General features: G+C 39.0%; 1 protein-coding gene across 1 annotated transcript in view; it reads left to right on the forward strand.

Moving 5' to 3' along the window:
* LOC126234722 (dehydrogenase/reductase SDR family member 11-like) overlaps positions 1 to 5,785 on the forward strand; it is a 42,485-nt gene extending 36,700 nt beyond the window's left edge. Inside the window, exon 6 of the mRNA XM_049943469.1 lies at positions 5,364 to 5,785. Coding sequence (XP_049799426.1) covers positions 5,364 to 5,405 — 42 coding nt within the window. The 3' untranslated portion in view covers positions 5,406 to 5,785. The remainder of the gene's footprint in view (positions 1 to 5,363) is intronic.
* The last annotated feature ends 6,495 nt before the right edge of the window (positions 5,786 to 12,280 follow it).

Below are 12,280 nucleotides of genomic sequence, written 5' to 3' on the forward strand. Positions count from 1 at the left end.
TAGGTTTAAGTAGTTCTAAGTTCTAGGGGACTTATGACCACAGCAGTTGAGTCCCATAGTGCTCAGAGCCATTTGAACCATTTTGAACTAATGCTGTATTCAGCATTACGGGATTATTTTTTTTTACTTATCTCCATCAACTTATATTTTTCTACATTTAGAGAAACTTGCCATTCATCACACCAAATAGAAACTGCTCCTACAGTCACCCAACAACCACACAGTCCCGAACACTACAGTGTCATCAGCAAACAGTCGCAGATTAGTGCTTACCCTATCCGTCGGAAAGTTTTTGTATATGAAGGACAAGAAAGATCTTATCCTGACGATACCCTTGTCTCTAGCTTATACTCGTCGTACTGGGCTATATTGTTTAAAAACCCTTCGAGAAGCTATTCTGTATGCTCGGACCTTCGCCAACAGCCTGCTGTGAGGCATTGTGCTAAACGCTTTCCGGAAATCTTCCTGATGCCCTTTATGCATGGTTCGCAGGATATCTTGCGAGAAAAGGACAAGCTAAGTTTCGCGCGACCGTCGCTTTCTGTGTGTGTACAAACTGGAGCACTCTCTGCTGAGGCAGACAGTTCAGCTCTGTGTGTGCTTTCGTCTGTAACCAATAAACGTGATTCAGTCAGAAGCGTTAGATCTTTTTGACGACCGTACTCTCGTAATTCCTACTTGATTCCAGGCTCGATGTCTCAATACAGGGTGCGTCAAAAAAATGTATACACACTTTGGAGCGTCATAGAAAATTTAATTCCCGTTCTACAGTGTTAAATTTCTGGAAATGGAAAGCTTAAAGTCCAATTGGAAAAATAAATGTACTTTTCAAATGTGATTAATGTTCAAACAGGTGGGCTTCAGCATCAATACATTTTTGAGTACGAGTCACCACTGATTCCGTACATCGTACCAAAGTGTCCAATGAGATTTCTGCGCACACCGCCTGAATCTCATTCCGAAGTGTGTCCAGGTTACGTGGTTTACATTTTACACCTCATCTTTTACTATGTCCCATAAGAAGAAATCCAGCGGCGTGAGGTCTGGAGAGCGTGCAGGAAACTCGAATGGTCCCCTGCATCCTAACCACTGGCCTGGCACATTGTGATCCAGGTATGCTCGTACATCCCTATGATAGTGCGGCGCGGCGCCATCTTGTTGGAAATAAAACTCATCATTACCGTATAATGCACGAATGGCAGGGAATATGGAGTCAACAAGCACTGTTTCTCCAGTAACAGTACCTTCAAAGCGGAAAGGCCCAATGAATCCCCTTGCAGACAAACCACACCACACATTTACACCAGGCAAATTCACAGCCTTTTCAACAGTAATGTGAGGACTATCTTCAGCCCAGTGTACACAATTGTGCCTATTGACAGTTCCATTGAGTTTGAATTGCGCTTCGTCCAACCAAATTATGCTACCCATAAATCCCAGTTCACTTCTCACCATCTCCTGAACCCATTCACAAAATTCTAACCTTCGATCTGGATCGTCGTCACTTAGCTGTTGCACCAGCCTTGGAATGTACACACGAAACTTGCCTTTCTTCAGAATGCGTAACACACTACTAGCACTTACATTACTCTCACGTGCCGCTTGCCTTGAAGATTTTTGAGGCGAACGATGAAACAGTTCCGAGACCACAGTTGTGGAATCATCACTTGTAGCTGTACGAGGTCGCCCTGATCGACCTTTATGCACATCACACACTGTTCCATGAATTTCGAATTTGTCTCGTAGACGTGTAATTGTTAACCTTGAAGGTGGTTCTGTACCATACTCACTGCTCCACTGTCTTCGAACCGCAGCTACATTCTCAAACTTCCAGTACCACTTAATTATCTGCTTCCTCGCTTCAAAGCTCAAACGCACGTCCGCCATGTTGCAGTTACTTCCTTGCCACTGCTGCCACCTGTTGAAAAAACATAACATTACTTTCTCACTGATATTTAACCTTGTAGAACGAGAAATAAATTGTCTATGACAGTTCAAAGTGTGTATACATTTTTTGACGCACCCCGTATATTCATAAAAAAGTAGCTTCTCATCAGTCTGCGATTCCAAATCTTTTGTCACAATGCGTCTCTTAATCCAACTGTTACTTTCTTTCCTTATAGTTGGATTTCCTGTCCATGACAGTTTGAGAACAATACATACTAATATAATTGCTGCTGTTTCTAATTCGTTTCCTGAATGCAAAGCCAGAAGTGGTGTCACTACAAACAGAATATTTTCTTCTAACTCTGGTCTACAGCTGCGAGTTATTACTATCATTAGCTCGTCAGAGTGTGTGATGCATCGTCCTGTTTACAGTAGTTCACTTACCATCTGTAACTGACTTTCCAGGATAATGTCTCAGAACTCTGCTCCTAATACAGAGCCCTATGAATGTTCTTTAGTTAAATGTTTTTCGACCACTCTCCTGTACTTAGTTGTTTTATGTCATCCTCTACGGACAAACCGATTTAGCTACCTTTTCTGCAGAATATTACTGAAGGACCGGGAAGTGATGTGGGGGTTTCTTGGTCTTTTTATGTGTCCCATTGTAGACAACAAGGTAAGGCACAAGAGGTTATCATAAGCCCTGACTATGTCTGGCTTTGTTCTGATTACGTACTTCTCGAAGTAAAAACTTTGAGGTTCGCCGATGACATTGTAATTCTGTCAGAGACAGCAAAGGACTTGGAAGAACTGTTGAACGGAATGGACAGTGTCTTGAAAGGAGGATATAAGATGAACATCAACAAAAGCAAAACGAGGATAATGGAATGTAGTCAAATTAAATCGGGTGATGCTGAGGGAATTAGATTAGGAAATGAGACACTTAAAGTAGTAAATGAGTTTTGCTATTTAGGGAGTAAAATAACTGATGATGGTCGAAGTAGAGAGGATATAAAATGTAGACTGGCAATGGCAAGGAAACCGTTTCTGAAGAAGAAAAATTTGTTAACATCGAGTATAGATTTAAGTGTCAGGAAGTCGTTTCTGAAAGTATTTGTATGGAGTGTAGCCATGTATGGAAGTGAAACATGGACGATAACTAGTTTGGACAAGAAGAGAATAGAAGCTTTCGAAATGTGGTGCTACAGAAGAATGCTGAAGATAAGGTGGGTAGATCACGTAACTAATGAGGAGGTATTGAATAGGATTGGGGAGAAGAGAAGTTTGTGGCACAACTTGACTAGAAGAAGGGATCGGTTGGTAGGACATGTTTTGAGGCATCAAGGAATCACAAATTTAGCATTGGAGGGCAGCGTGGAGGGTAAAAATCGTAGAGGGAGACCAAGAGATGAATACACTAAGCAGATTCAGAAGGATGTAGGTTGCAGTAAGTACTGGGAGATGAAGAAGCTTGCACAGGATAGAGTAGCATGGAGAGCTGCATCAAACCAGTCTCAGGACTGAAGACCACAACAACAACAACGTACTTCTCGTCTGATGTGTTGGTCACTTGATTCATAACGTATTCTGCGGATTTGCCTTTTTGAATCTAGATTGTGTTTCCTTCACATGGACAAAGTTTTGTATGTTATTGCAGTTTACTGCATAGTAGTTCTTTTTATAGTTTGTCTAATGTGTTTAATAAACATATTGGACTGCAACGCTTTGTTTATTTTGTGTCTGTCTTCTCCTTTGATTGAAAATTGCTACTGTTTTTAGGGTTCCGAGCCTCAATCTGTAAAAGCGGAATCTTTAGGCCCTATACGATCTCTTTGTTGTCCGTCTGTCTGTCTGTCTGTCCGACTGTTAAGAACCCTTTTCCTCTGGAAAGGGTAGACGTATCACGTTCAGATTTATGTCACATGTTAAGGTCCATAGTCCGCCGGCAGCGTAAACATTTTAAGGGTCTACTTTAAAACCATCAAAAGAATTACGTCACATATTGTGACACCCAAAAACCCACTCATCACCTGTAGGATACTTCCCGTTAACCTTGAATGAAGTAATATGGAAAGATCCAACATTTCAAAGTAAAGGTAAAGGGAAAAAAATCCAAAAATTGTTAATTTGTAATCATACAAAACGAACAAATATTTTTTATCATTTTTTTATACGTCTGCCTCTTTGACCATCTGTTAAGCCCGTTTATTCTTTGGAACGTATTTATGTTTTAGCTTTCACGCATTCTTAATTATTGCTGTGATTGCATTATTCATTGCCTTTGAATGAAATTTACCAGCTCTTCAATTTTTTTGTCTGCCGGATCCTTAATACAGAGTGTTGCAAGCGTCGGTTTGCTTTCCATAGATTAATGGCAGAGCCGGTTCGAGAACATTTTCGACACAAGCGGCTTATCATTTACGCCCCCTCCGCCCCCGTTTCACTCGTTCACTTTCATCCATGTCAGCAGTTTCTGCTACTAAGTGTGACAAGCAATAAATACAAACCTTGTACTTGGGCACCCCTTGGTGCCCAACTCAGATTCCCGCTTCAAGCGGTAGCTATCAATTGTTATAAGACTCGAACAGAAATCTCATAGTTGTGGCACCTCTGACAACACAAGCTGTAGCTCATATCGCTAGGGCCTTAAACTGGAACTGATTATTGTTACACTTAGTTGTAGCATAATTTACCGCCACGCGCTGCTCACGAGAGAGTGCAGTTACGAGAGTGTTGTGAGCACTTGTTGTGAGAGAGAATCGCTAATGTACCGTGATATTTCCTCAGAAAATCCGTTATTATTAACAAGCGTAATATAATTTTTTAATTAGACACTTGCTCGGTTATTAGAGGTAGGTGTATTGGTTTATTAATTACGTATGACCCTAGTTCTTGTGTCTGGTTGGTCCAAACCCGTTCCATCTCTTTTTCCACTACACCACAGCTTGTTTGCCGTTAGTATACAGAACAAAAATCTCGTGTCCCACGTGCCAATACTGTTACTTTCTTCAGATAATCAACTTACCAATGTATGTCATGAAAGTATATTGTTGTATCGTGTAAAATTTTTACGTTTAAGGCACGTTCAACACAAACATGATAAATTTTCACCGATGTAATTCTGCTGTCTAAGACGATGATTCTTTGCTCTTAGAGTTCCTTGCATTATCCAAGTATCATTATCACTTTAAACGCTCAGTTGATTAATATTTTCGAATCCAAACATGTCTAACACAGCTGTTTTTAAACGTAATAGACAAGACACTTTAGTGGTAATGTTTGATACTGATTGGGGGACGTTTTTGTTTCTTGAGGACACATGCTCCTTTAGAGGTTTTCAATTGTAGCACAGTTCTTCTGTGTAAACTGACGTGACAGGAATTAACTTGGACCAAATTGTCTTCATCTTCCTTCAAATTTATACGCTCTCTGTTATTTCAATTAGTTTTAATCAAAAAAATTTATTTTTGTTTCAGATCCATGACATAATCATCCGTCCAACTGGTTTTGATTACTGAAGGCCTCTACATCGATGAGAAACATATACATATTTATTACTCAGTTGCTCCCAGTTGTGCCCAAACATGATAGCAGTTATCATCACAACTGAAGAAATTAAACAATACAATCGAATATGTAGAAAAGCTTCTAATTTCTCCGCGGAGAAGTATTATTAGACTGCGTTCTGTGATAAACTCGAAATTTTTGTTAGCTTCGAAATAAGTTCAACGCCGCCCTTATGAGTATGTTAATAATTCCAGTATCTCAAAACGTTAAATGTAGCACATAGGCACATGTGGCACTGGAAAATAGTTCTAACATTTTTATGTAAAACTTAGACGTTATCTGGCACAGGTGACGTAACAATAAAACAAAAGCTTTTCTGTTTTATGTACTTTTATTCGACAGTATGATGCAGTAATAAGAATATTATTTGTGCAGCGATTTCAAGAATATCCTTCAAAAACCTCTACTAAATATTTAGCCCTTGAACTTTGCTTCTAAGTTTTTGCCATAAATTATGTACCTTGTCCATTTACCGAATCGATAGTCAAGTTCACAATATCTATACAAGTAATCAATGCAATATTCATGGAGACTCGGAATCGCTCTTGTCTATAAGAGTGCCTAATATTCAGGAAGATACATTTTCCATCACTTGCGAGCAGTCATAAAATATTTAATCGCTAATAAAATTCAGTTGAAGGAATGTATCTGGGCATAATATTCCTTCTACTGAGCCAACGAATTTTTTAGCAGACATATATTTTATGAGTGACGTATTCATCCTTCCCACATGCTAAGAGGGTCAGTGTCAATTAATTGTGTGAACTCTTCTTTTTGTTGTATTTGGTTAAAATATTTGTTATTCATTTGTTATGAATCTTTCAGACTGTAGTATCAATTTTGAAATGAAAATGTTTATGGATATGTTTGATGCGTTCTGCATCTGTGAGACTATGGTTGTACTTTAACGACACCTCTGTGATACTATAAATGTCTGAATCTGTTGACTTATACAGTGAATTAGACTGCTTCCTACAAGATCATGTGAAATGTTAAGACAAGGGCGCGCAATGGATATTTTTGAACATCTGAAAAAGGGGTGACTCAGTAAATATAGGTATCATAGCTCACATAGGAATAATGAGAAATCGTTTCATCAAACTATCGAATCAAACTGTAGTCAAAATAAAGTAATGTTTATTGGTAGAACACATGGACTTGATTCCAAGGATTGAATAGGTAATACGAGCATTTATTAAATGCATAATGGTTAAAATGGATGGATCGTAACAAAATTTGCTACGTGAAGTAAACCACTGATGGCTGCTGAATTAGTTAACAGATTAAAGGAAGCGCATGTTGAGAGCAACTAGGTGAGTGTGTGATTTAATTCAGAAAAATAAACGTTGAACAAATAACTTGGCGTCTGCCTCGCAAATGCCGCCCACGTTTACCACTGCTCTAAAACTCAGATGCAGTGAACGGCTGCAGTGGCCTCGGCATCTGTGACAGAGTATAGAAACTACCAACCAAAATGTTGTCTGCTGGAAACAGGGACGTAGACTGAGTGCTCCCTCTCTAGAGTTCTAGTGTAAAGTATTTATTCCCCACAGCTCTAAAGGCAAGTGTGCAAATCCTCTCCCTCCAAAAATTTTCTGCTGGTACTGACAGCACTGGGTTTTTGTTAGGCAACAGCTGTGAACTTCCGAGATCTGTGTAAGGAAACAATCGTAAAAATCCTAGCAATCTCACTCTTCTTAAAGAATCTGCTGTGATTAACCAATAATACACATTTCGCTCTTAAAGTGGTAGCAGAAAGCAGAACTTCTCTCCCACAATGATTTTGGTTTCACTTTTTTTCTAACAATGATAGTGGGTGCATATAGGTATTCACAATGTCCCGACCCCACTACAAAAACAACTGAGAGGCAGAGAGTACAAGTGGTGCAAGTGAAATTTCACAAGAAAATGATCTAAATGCACATTTGGAGAGATAAAGCTCTCTTCTGAGTAAAAGAATTATAAGTGATGTCCTACATAGTTTCACCCCTGTGATGATAAAATTTAAGCTCTAAGCCAATGCCTGGATTGCATTTAGAATGCAACAAGTGTGATTGAAATGGGAGACAGAAAGAAAATTACTGCTGCCTACAATGAATATTCAGGTATGTATTTTTCAAAAGTACGACATTAGCCTAATGTGCATGCTTTTAAGAAAACTTATAGTAATATTTAATGCATGTTTCAACAGATCACATTTTGAAATATCGCTTGTACATCTTGAGGCAAAATCAGCATATTGACACAACGGATCATAAGGTCCATGCATATATGGTATATGATAAAGATTCTAGTCTCTCTGAAAAGTCAGAGAAGCACTTCAAACGTGTATTTGTTCCCAAAGACGGAATGGATATAGTGAAGCAGGTCAGCTGAAAAATTTTCGTAGTGGAAATGAAAACAAACTTTCAATTACAGCCAGGGATGCAATAGCAAAGGATAAAGTTACTAAAGACACAGAAGGAAACAAAATACAGCGGAGGAATCCCAGGTGGCTGTGAAACAGCAAAGATTTCTGACAACGTACGTCAAATATTCACTAAAGTGTGACCTTGAGTCTATAGAAGTGTACTGCAGGAGGTCCAATACTGATCCCCCATCATTACCTCTTCTGCTGCCTTTTGCAGAAGAAGGGTTTGAAACAAAATTTGAGAAATGCAAAAATCTTCAGGATACGATGAACCACAACCCTTCACTTTAGCATGAGTTCTATAACAGTTTATCCCATTACAGACAGCAGTTACCGAGGGTGTAAGAAGTGGGAGTGGAGAAAGGAGAGGACATGGTCAAAGAAGAGGATGAGAAAGACTGAAAAATGAATAACACAACCGTACACCACGAGTGCTGCCCAGGAAGAACATTCTTCAAGAAATAGCACAGAAGCACATAATTTAGATTCTACAGACACTGACTGTGAGGGGACTGTAGAAATGACTATGAATAATCTCTCGTATTTGTTGGAACCACATCAATACATTTTCGTTTTGATATTTTAATTTTATTCGTTACTTCATTATTGTTTCTCAACATATTATATTAATGTCGATTTTAACTGATCACTAGGAAAAAATATCTAATATTTGGATAGTAACTTACGTAATTCACAAATAGCCATTAAGTTTTGGTAGTCATTTACTTAGTTTGTTTCAGCAAGCACATGTATCATTTGTACTCTCAGCCCCTCAATTCTGATGAGCCAATTCCGCGATCCTTTACAAAACTTATGACTCAATTACTTTTGACCTCCTTTGCATCCAGCAGATTTTTCTCACGCTCTGTGTCTCATGTTTTCCCATCCCCTTACAGAACACTGTCTTTTTAGAAAGCATTCTTTTTGCTGCACCTCACTATTCCAGTTTACAACTTATCAGGTTGCAGTGGTTGAAACCATAGTGCTGTGGCCGTCTCGACAGCGGCCATCACCCAGTGTATACCTGCCAGTGGCTCTGCTTTTAGTGAAGGAACAGTTTTACGATCCAGTTTACGATTCTATCCCTGCTGCCGTCACTTTCTCGCAGTCAGCTGGAGGACTCAGCTCACAGAAAAATTACGCATTATCTTTCACCGCCAGATAGAAATGAAATGAAAAAGTACTGACTATATTTAAAGTCATTGGTGTTTGTTCCAGCTACTTGCATACTTTCACGATTCGCTTGTGATTTTAATTAAGTTGATAGTCTAATTTGAGCAGTGGGTTATTAATCAGATTACAGAGCAATTTTGTAAGAACTGTCCCATAACATCATCCCTTCCTCAGTTTCAAAAATAATGCTGATGTGTTTGTGCTGGAATTTGTCTCTAGCACAACTACGTCAAAGAAATTTTACTTTTTCTTTGGGTTCTACTTTTTCGGTCACATTTTTGGTTTTGTCGGCACTGGGATGATGTGCTTCACGGTATGGATTGTGGGACTGGGGTGGATATCCTGTTGCCAACGCAACAATTTCACATTCACACTTAAACATAAGCCTCCACACAAATATTCTCATTAACTGGAGTTACGGTAAGCTGTTATTTGAACACATATAAAGAAGAGAGCATCAGCTCCCACAATTCCATTCACATATACTTCAAATTCAAGTCACACGTTTGAAACTTTTCTTATTAATCAAAAGTCAGCCACATTCGTCATTTAATAAACAAATATTGAATAGACATTCACTCTTAATGTGTCACAATGAATAATCACTTATACTTTTCCTCACGACAAACATAATTAAGAACAGAATACACTTAAATACATCGATACATCATAAAAAATTTCATGCATCACTACGAAAGTTCATACGAATACAGAACAACAATTATCGAAATATGGTTAAATTTGTGAGTACCTAGACTTGTGTCTCTGTATGATTAGGTTATGTACAAGTTGGTAAATCTTATGCAAGTGTTGCCCAAACTAACCTACAACGTATAGTTAAATAGCTCCACAAGGAGTCCTATGATCTTCAAGTACGAATAACATGTGATGAGAGAGAAAACATTACAAGTTTATGACAAGAACAAAATTCAACACTTCTGATGCATGTTTAAACGTTTCGCCATTAAAGGGGCAGCTCGTACTAGAACAGTTAAATAATTCGTCAAAACTAAAATACAAGTCAGTCTGTAACGATATGATGTAACATGTGTAAACTTAATATATATTGCCCCTGAAAATAAAAGTTGAGGAAGCACACTTAATACTTTAAAAATATATATGATTTCTCCAAAAACACAGTGTTTGGGAATCACAAATACACTTCACAGGTTCAGATAATACTATTTATCACATCAATAATCCCGACTGCTGTTCTGGTACGAGAAACGAAGTAGTACGAAAGTTACATATTGCTGACATGTGAAATATCGATTCGTGTAAGTGCAATACAACTTGCGAGCAGGAATTTAAAGTTTTTATAAGTAGCATCTCCACACATCTGTATCTAACTATTAAGGGTTAGTCATTACGGTTGCGCATGTCCATAGCCTGTCTGACGTAAACACTCATACCATTCAGAACCACGGTTCATCTCACTCAATATATAGCACAGTATTTTTCCTGTTCAAATTCGTGATACTAGGATCATTTGGCAATGAAACATAGAAATGCCTCTCACTGATCAGAGAAATGAGGCTATAGCGAGGTGCATTAAAAGTTTCATTATCACAGCGTAGAAAATGAAGTAGAAATTGCAATGTTCACATCTAATTGGACAGAGTCGCACTTGCATTACACGTAGATTGTCACTGTATATGATGTGTTTATCGATGTTGGAGTTCTGAAATAGTTTATGGAAATGAGAGACTCATGATTTACATATTTGTGTTGTTTTGCATCGGCAGCACGTTAGTTAATTCTTTTATATCCATGTACAGACGCCACAGAAAATTTAACTGGTGGTCCACATTGACTAACGAACTGCCTGGTCCTTCTCGAAACAGCTGATGAGCTGTCACTTGAGGCATAGCCTCTTGACATTGCTGTAAGACGTCGGTTAAGCTGTTTCCGCATGGAATAAAGTAGTAGACAAGCTACCAACGAACGGTTTGTGGTGCACGCTGCTTCTCCCACTGGGTTCGGCTGTGGCGTAATGCATTAGGTCCGCGGTACGAGGCGTTAAACCCCAGCAGTCCCATGCGCCGGGTATGGGGTGCCCTTGACCAACCGCTCAGCTGTCGGAAGACAACAGTGGACACTGGTGAGCCCAGGGGTTGGCGATGGTGGGGAATCACTATCCTGCAGTGAGCCACGCCCTTGCAGCCACCTTCAGCTGCCTTTCCTCCCTTATCATATTTTGCGTCACCATGTCGTGCCATCACCATCGCAATTGTGTTATGGAAACATATATTAGATATACATATTAAATTTTGTAGGACATTACCTATAAATATACAGTATTCCTCTATCAGCCTCTTGACCTTCAATCAAATTGATAAGAGTTAAGGATTTATAATACAATAAAAATGGTTCGGTGGCCATTAGAACCAAACCACATAGCCTAGTGTGACTAGTAAACCACAAGCTGGGTTGTACAGAATGGTTCAGAAACTGAAATCACTTATTTTTACTGGTTTCTTATTATGATACTGGGAGTGGATGGGTATGTCGACTCGTTAATTGACTTGCTGTTAGTTCTTGCGCATTCTTATCTGCTAATACCTGGGATTTCTGTCGATACCTTGCGGACATCTAACAGTTCCCTTCCCACGCACTGTTCCGTCACAATTCTACAAGTTATTAAAATAATTATGGTGCCAGGCTACCTATCATTCACATAATATTTGCGTGCCTGCATACTTCTCTCTCTTCATTTGTAGCTCTCCCGTCCATTAGAAATTAGTTCGTTGCCTTCCTCTTAATACCTGTTGCGGAAAACAGCACACAACCTCCTGGAACATGCAATAAACAAAATGAAAATTTAACGATTAACTCCTTGCTAACCTAGTCACATACCTGGTGTGTATTCGCTTTACTTTTTCCCGCTTTGGACTTATTGGGCCTTAGTTTGTTTCATCCTTGTACTTGTTTTAATGACATCCATGTCGCTTTTTTATTAATTATCTCTCATATGGACTTCTTCTAGATGTCAGATGTACTCCCTGAGAACAGCACAGAATATACACAAAAAAGAAAAATCAGCACCCTCAGTTCATTGGACACACGTACCTGTATGTAACGTGGCACGTCTCTATCCTTACTCTTACTCTCAATGACTCAGTGCATACCGTACTGGCTCTTTAAGCACACATTAATAAAAGAACCCCTAATGGCACGGTGCTTCCCCACCCCTGGCACATTTTGGCACAGTGCTCAACTGCTACCGACTCAATTAATAAAATA

This window comes from Schistocerca nitens, chromosome 2 (assembly GCF_023898315.1).
Source record: "Schistocerca nitens isolate TAMUIC-IGC-003100 chromosome 2, iqSchNite1.1, whole genome shotgun sequence".
Taxonomy (NCBI): domain Eukaryota; kingdom Metazoa; phylum Arthropoda; class Insecta; order Orthoptera; family Acrididae; genus Schistocerca; species Schistocerca nitens.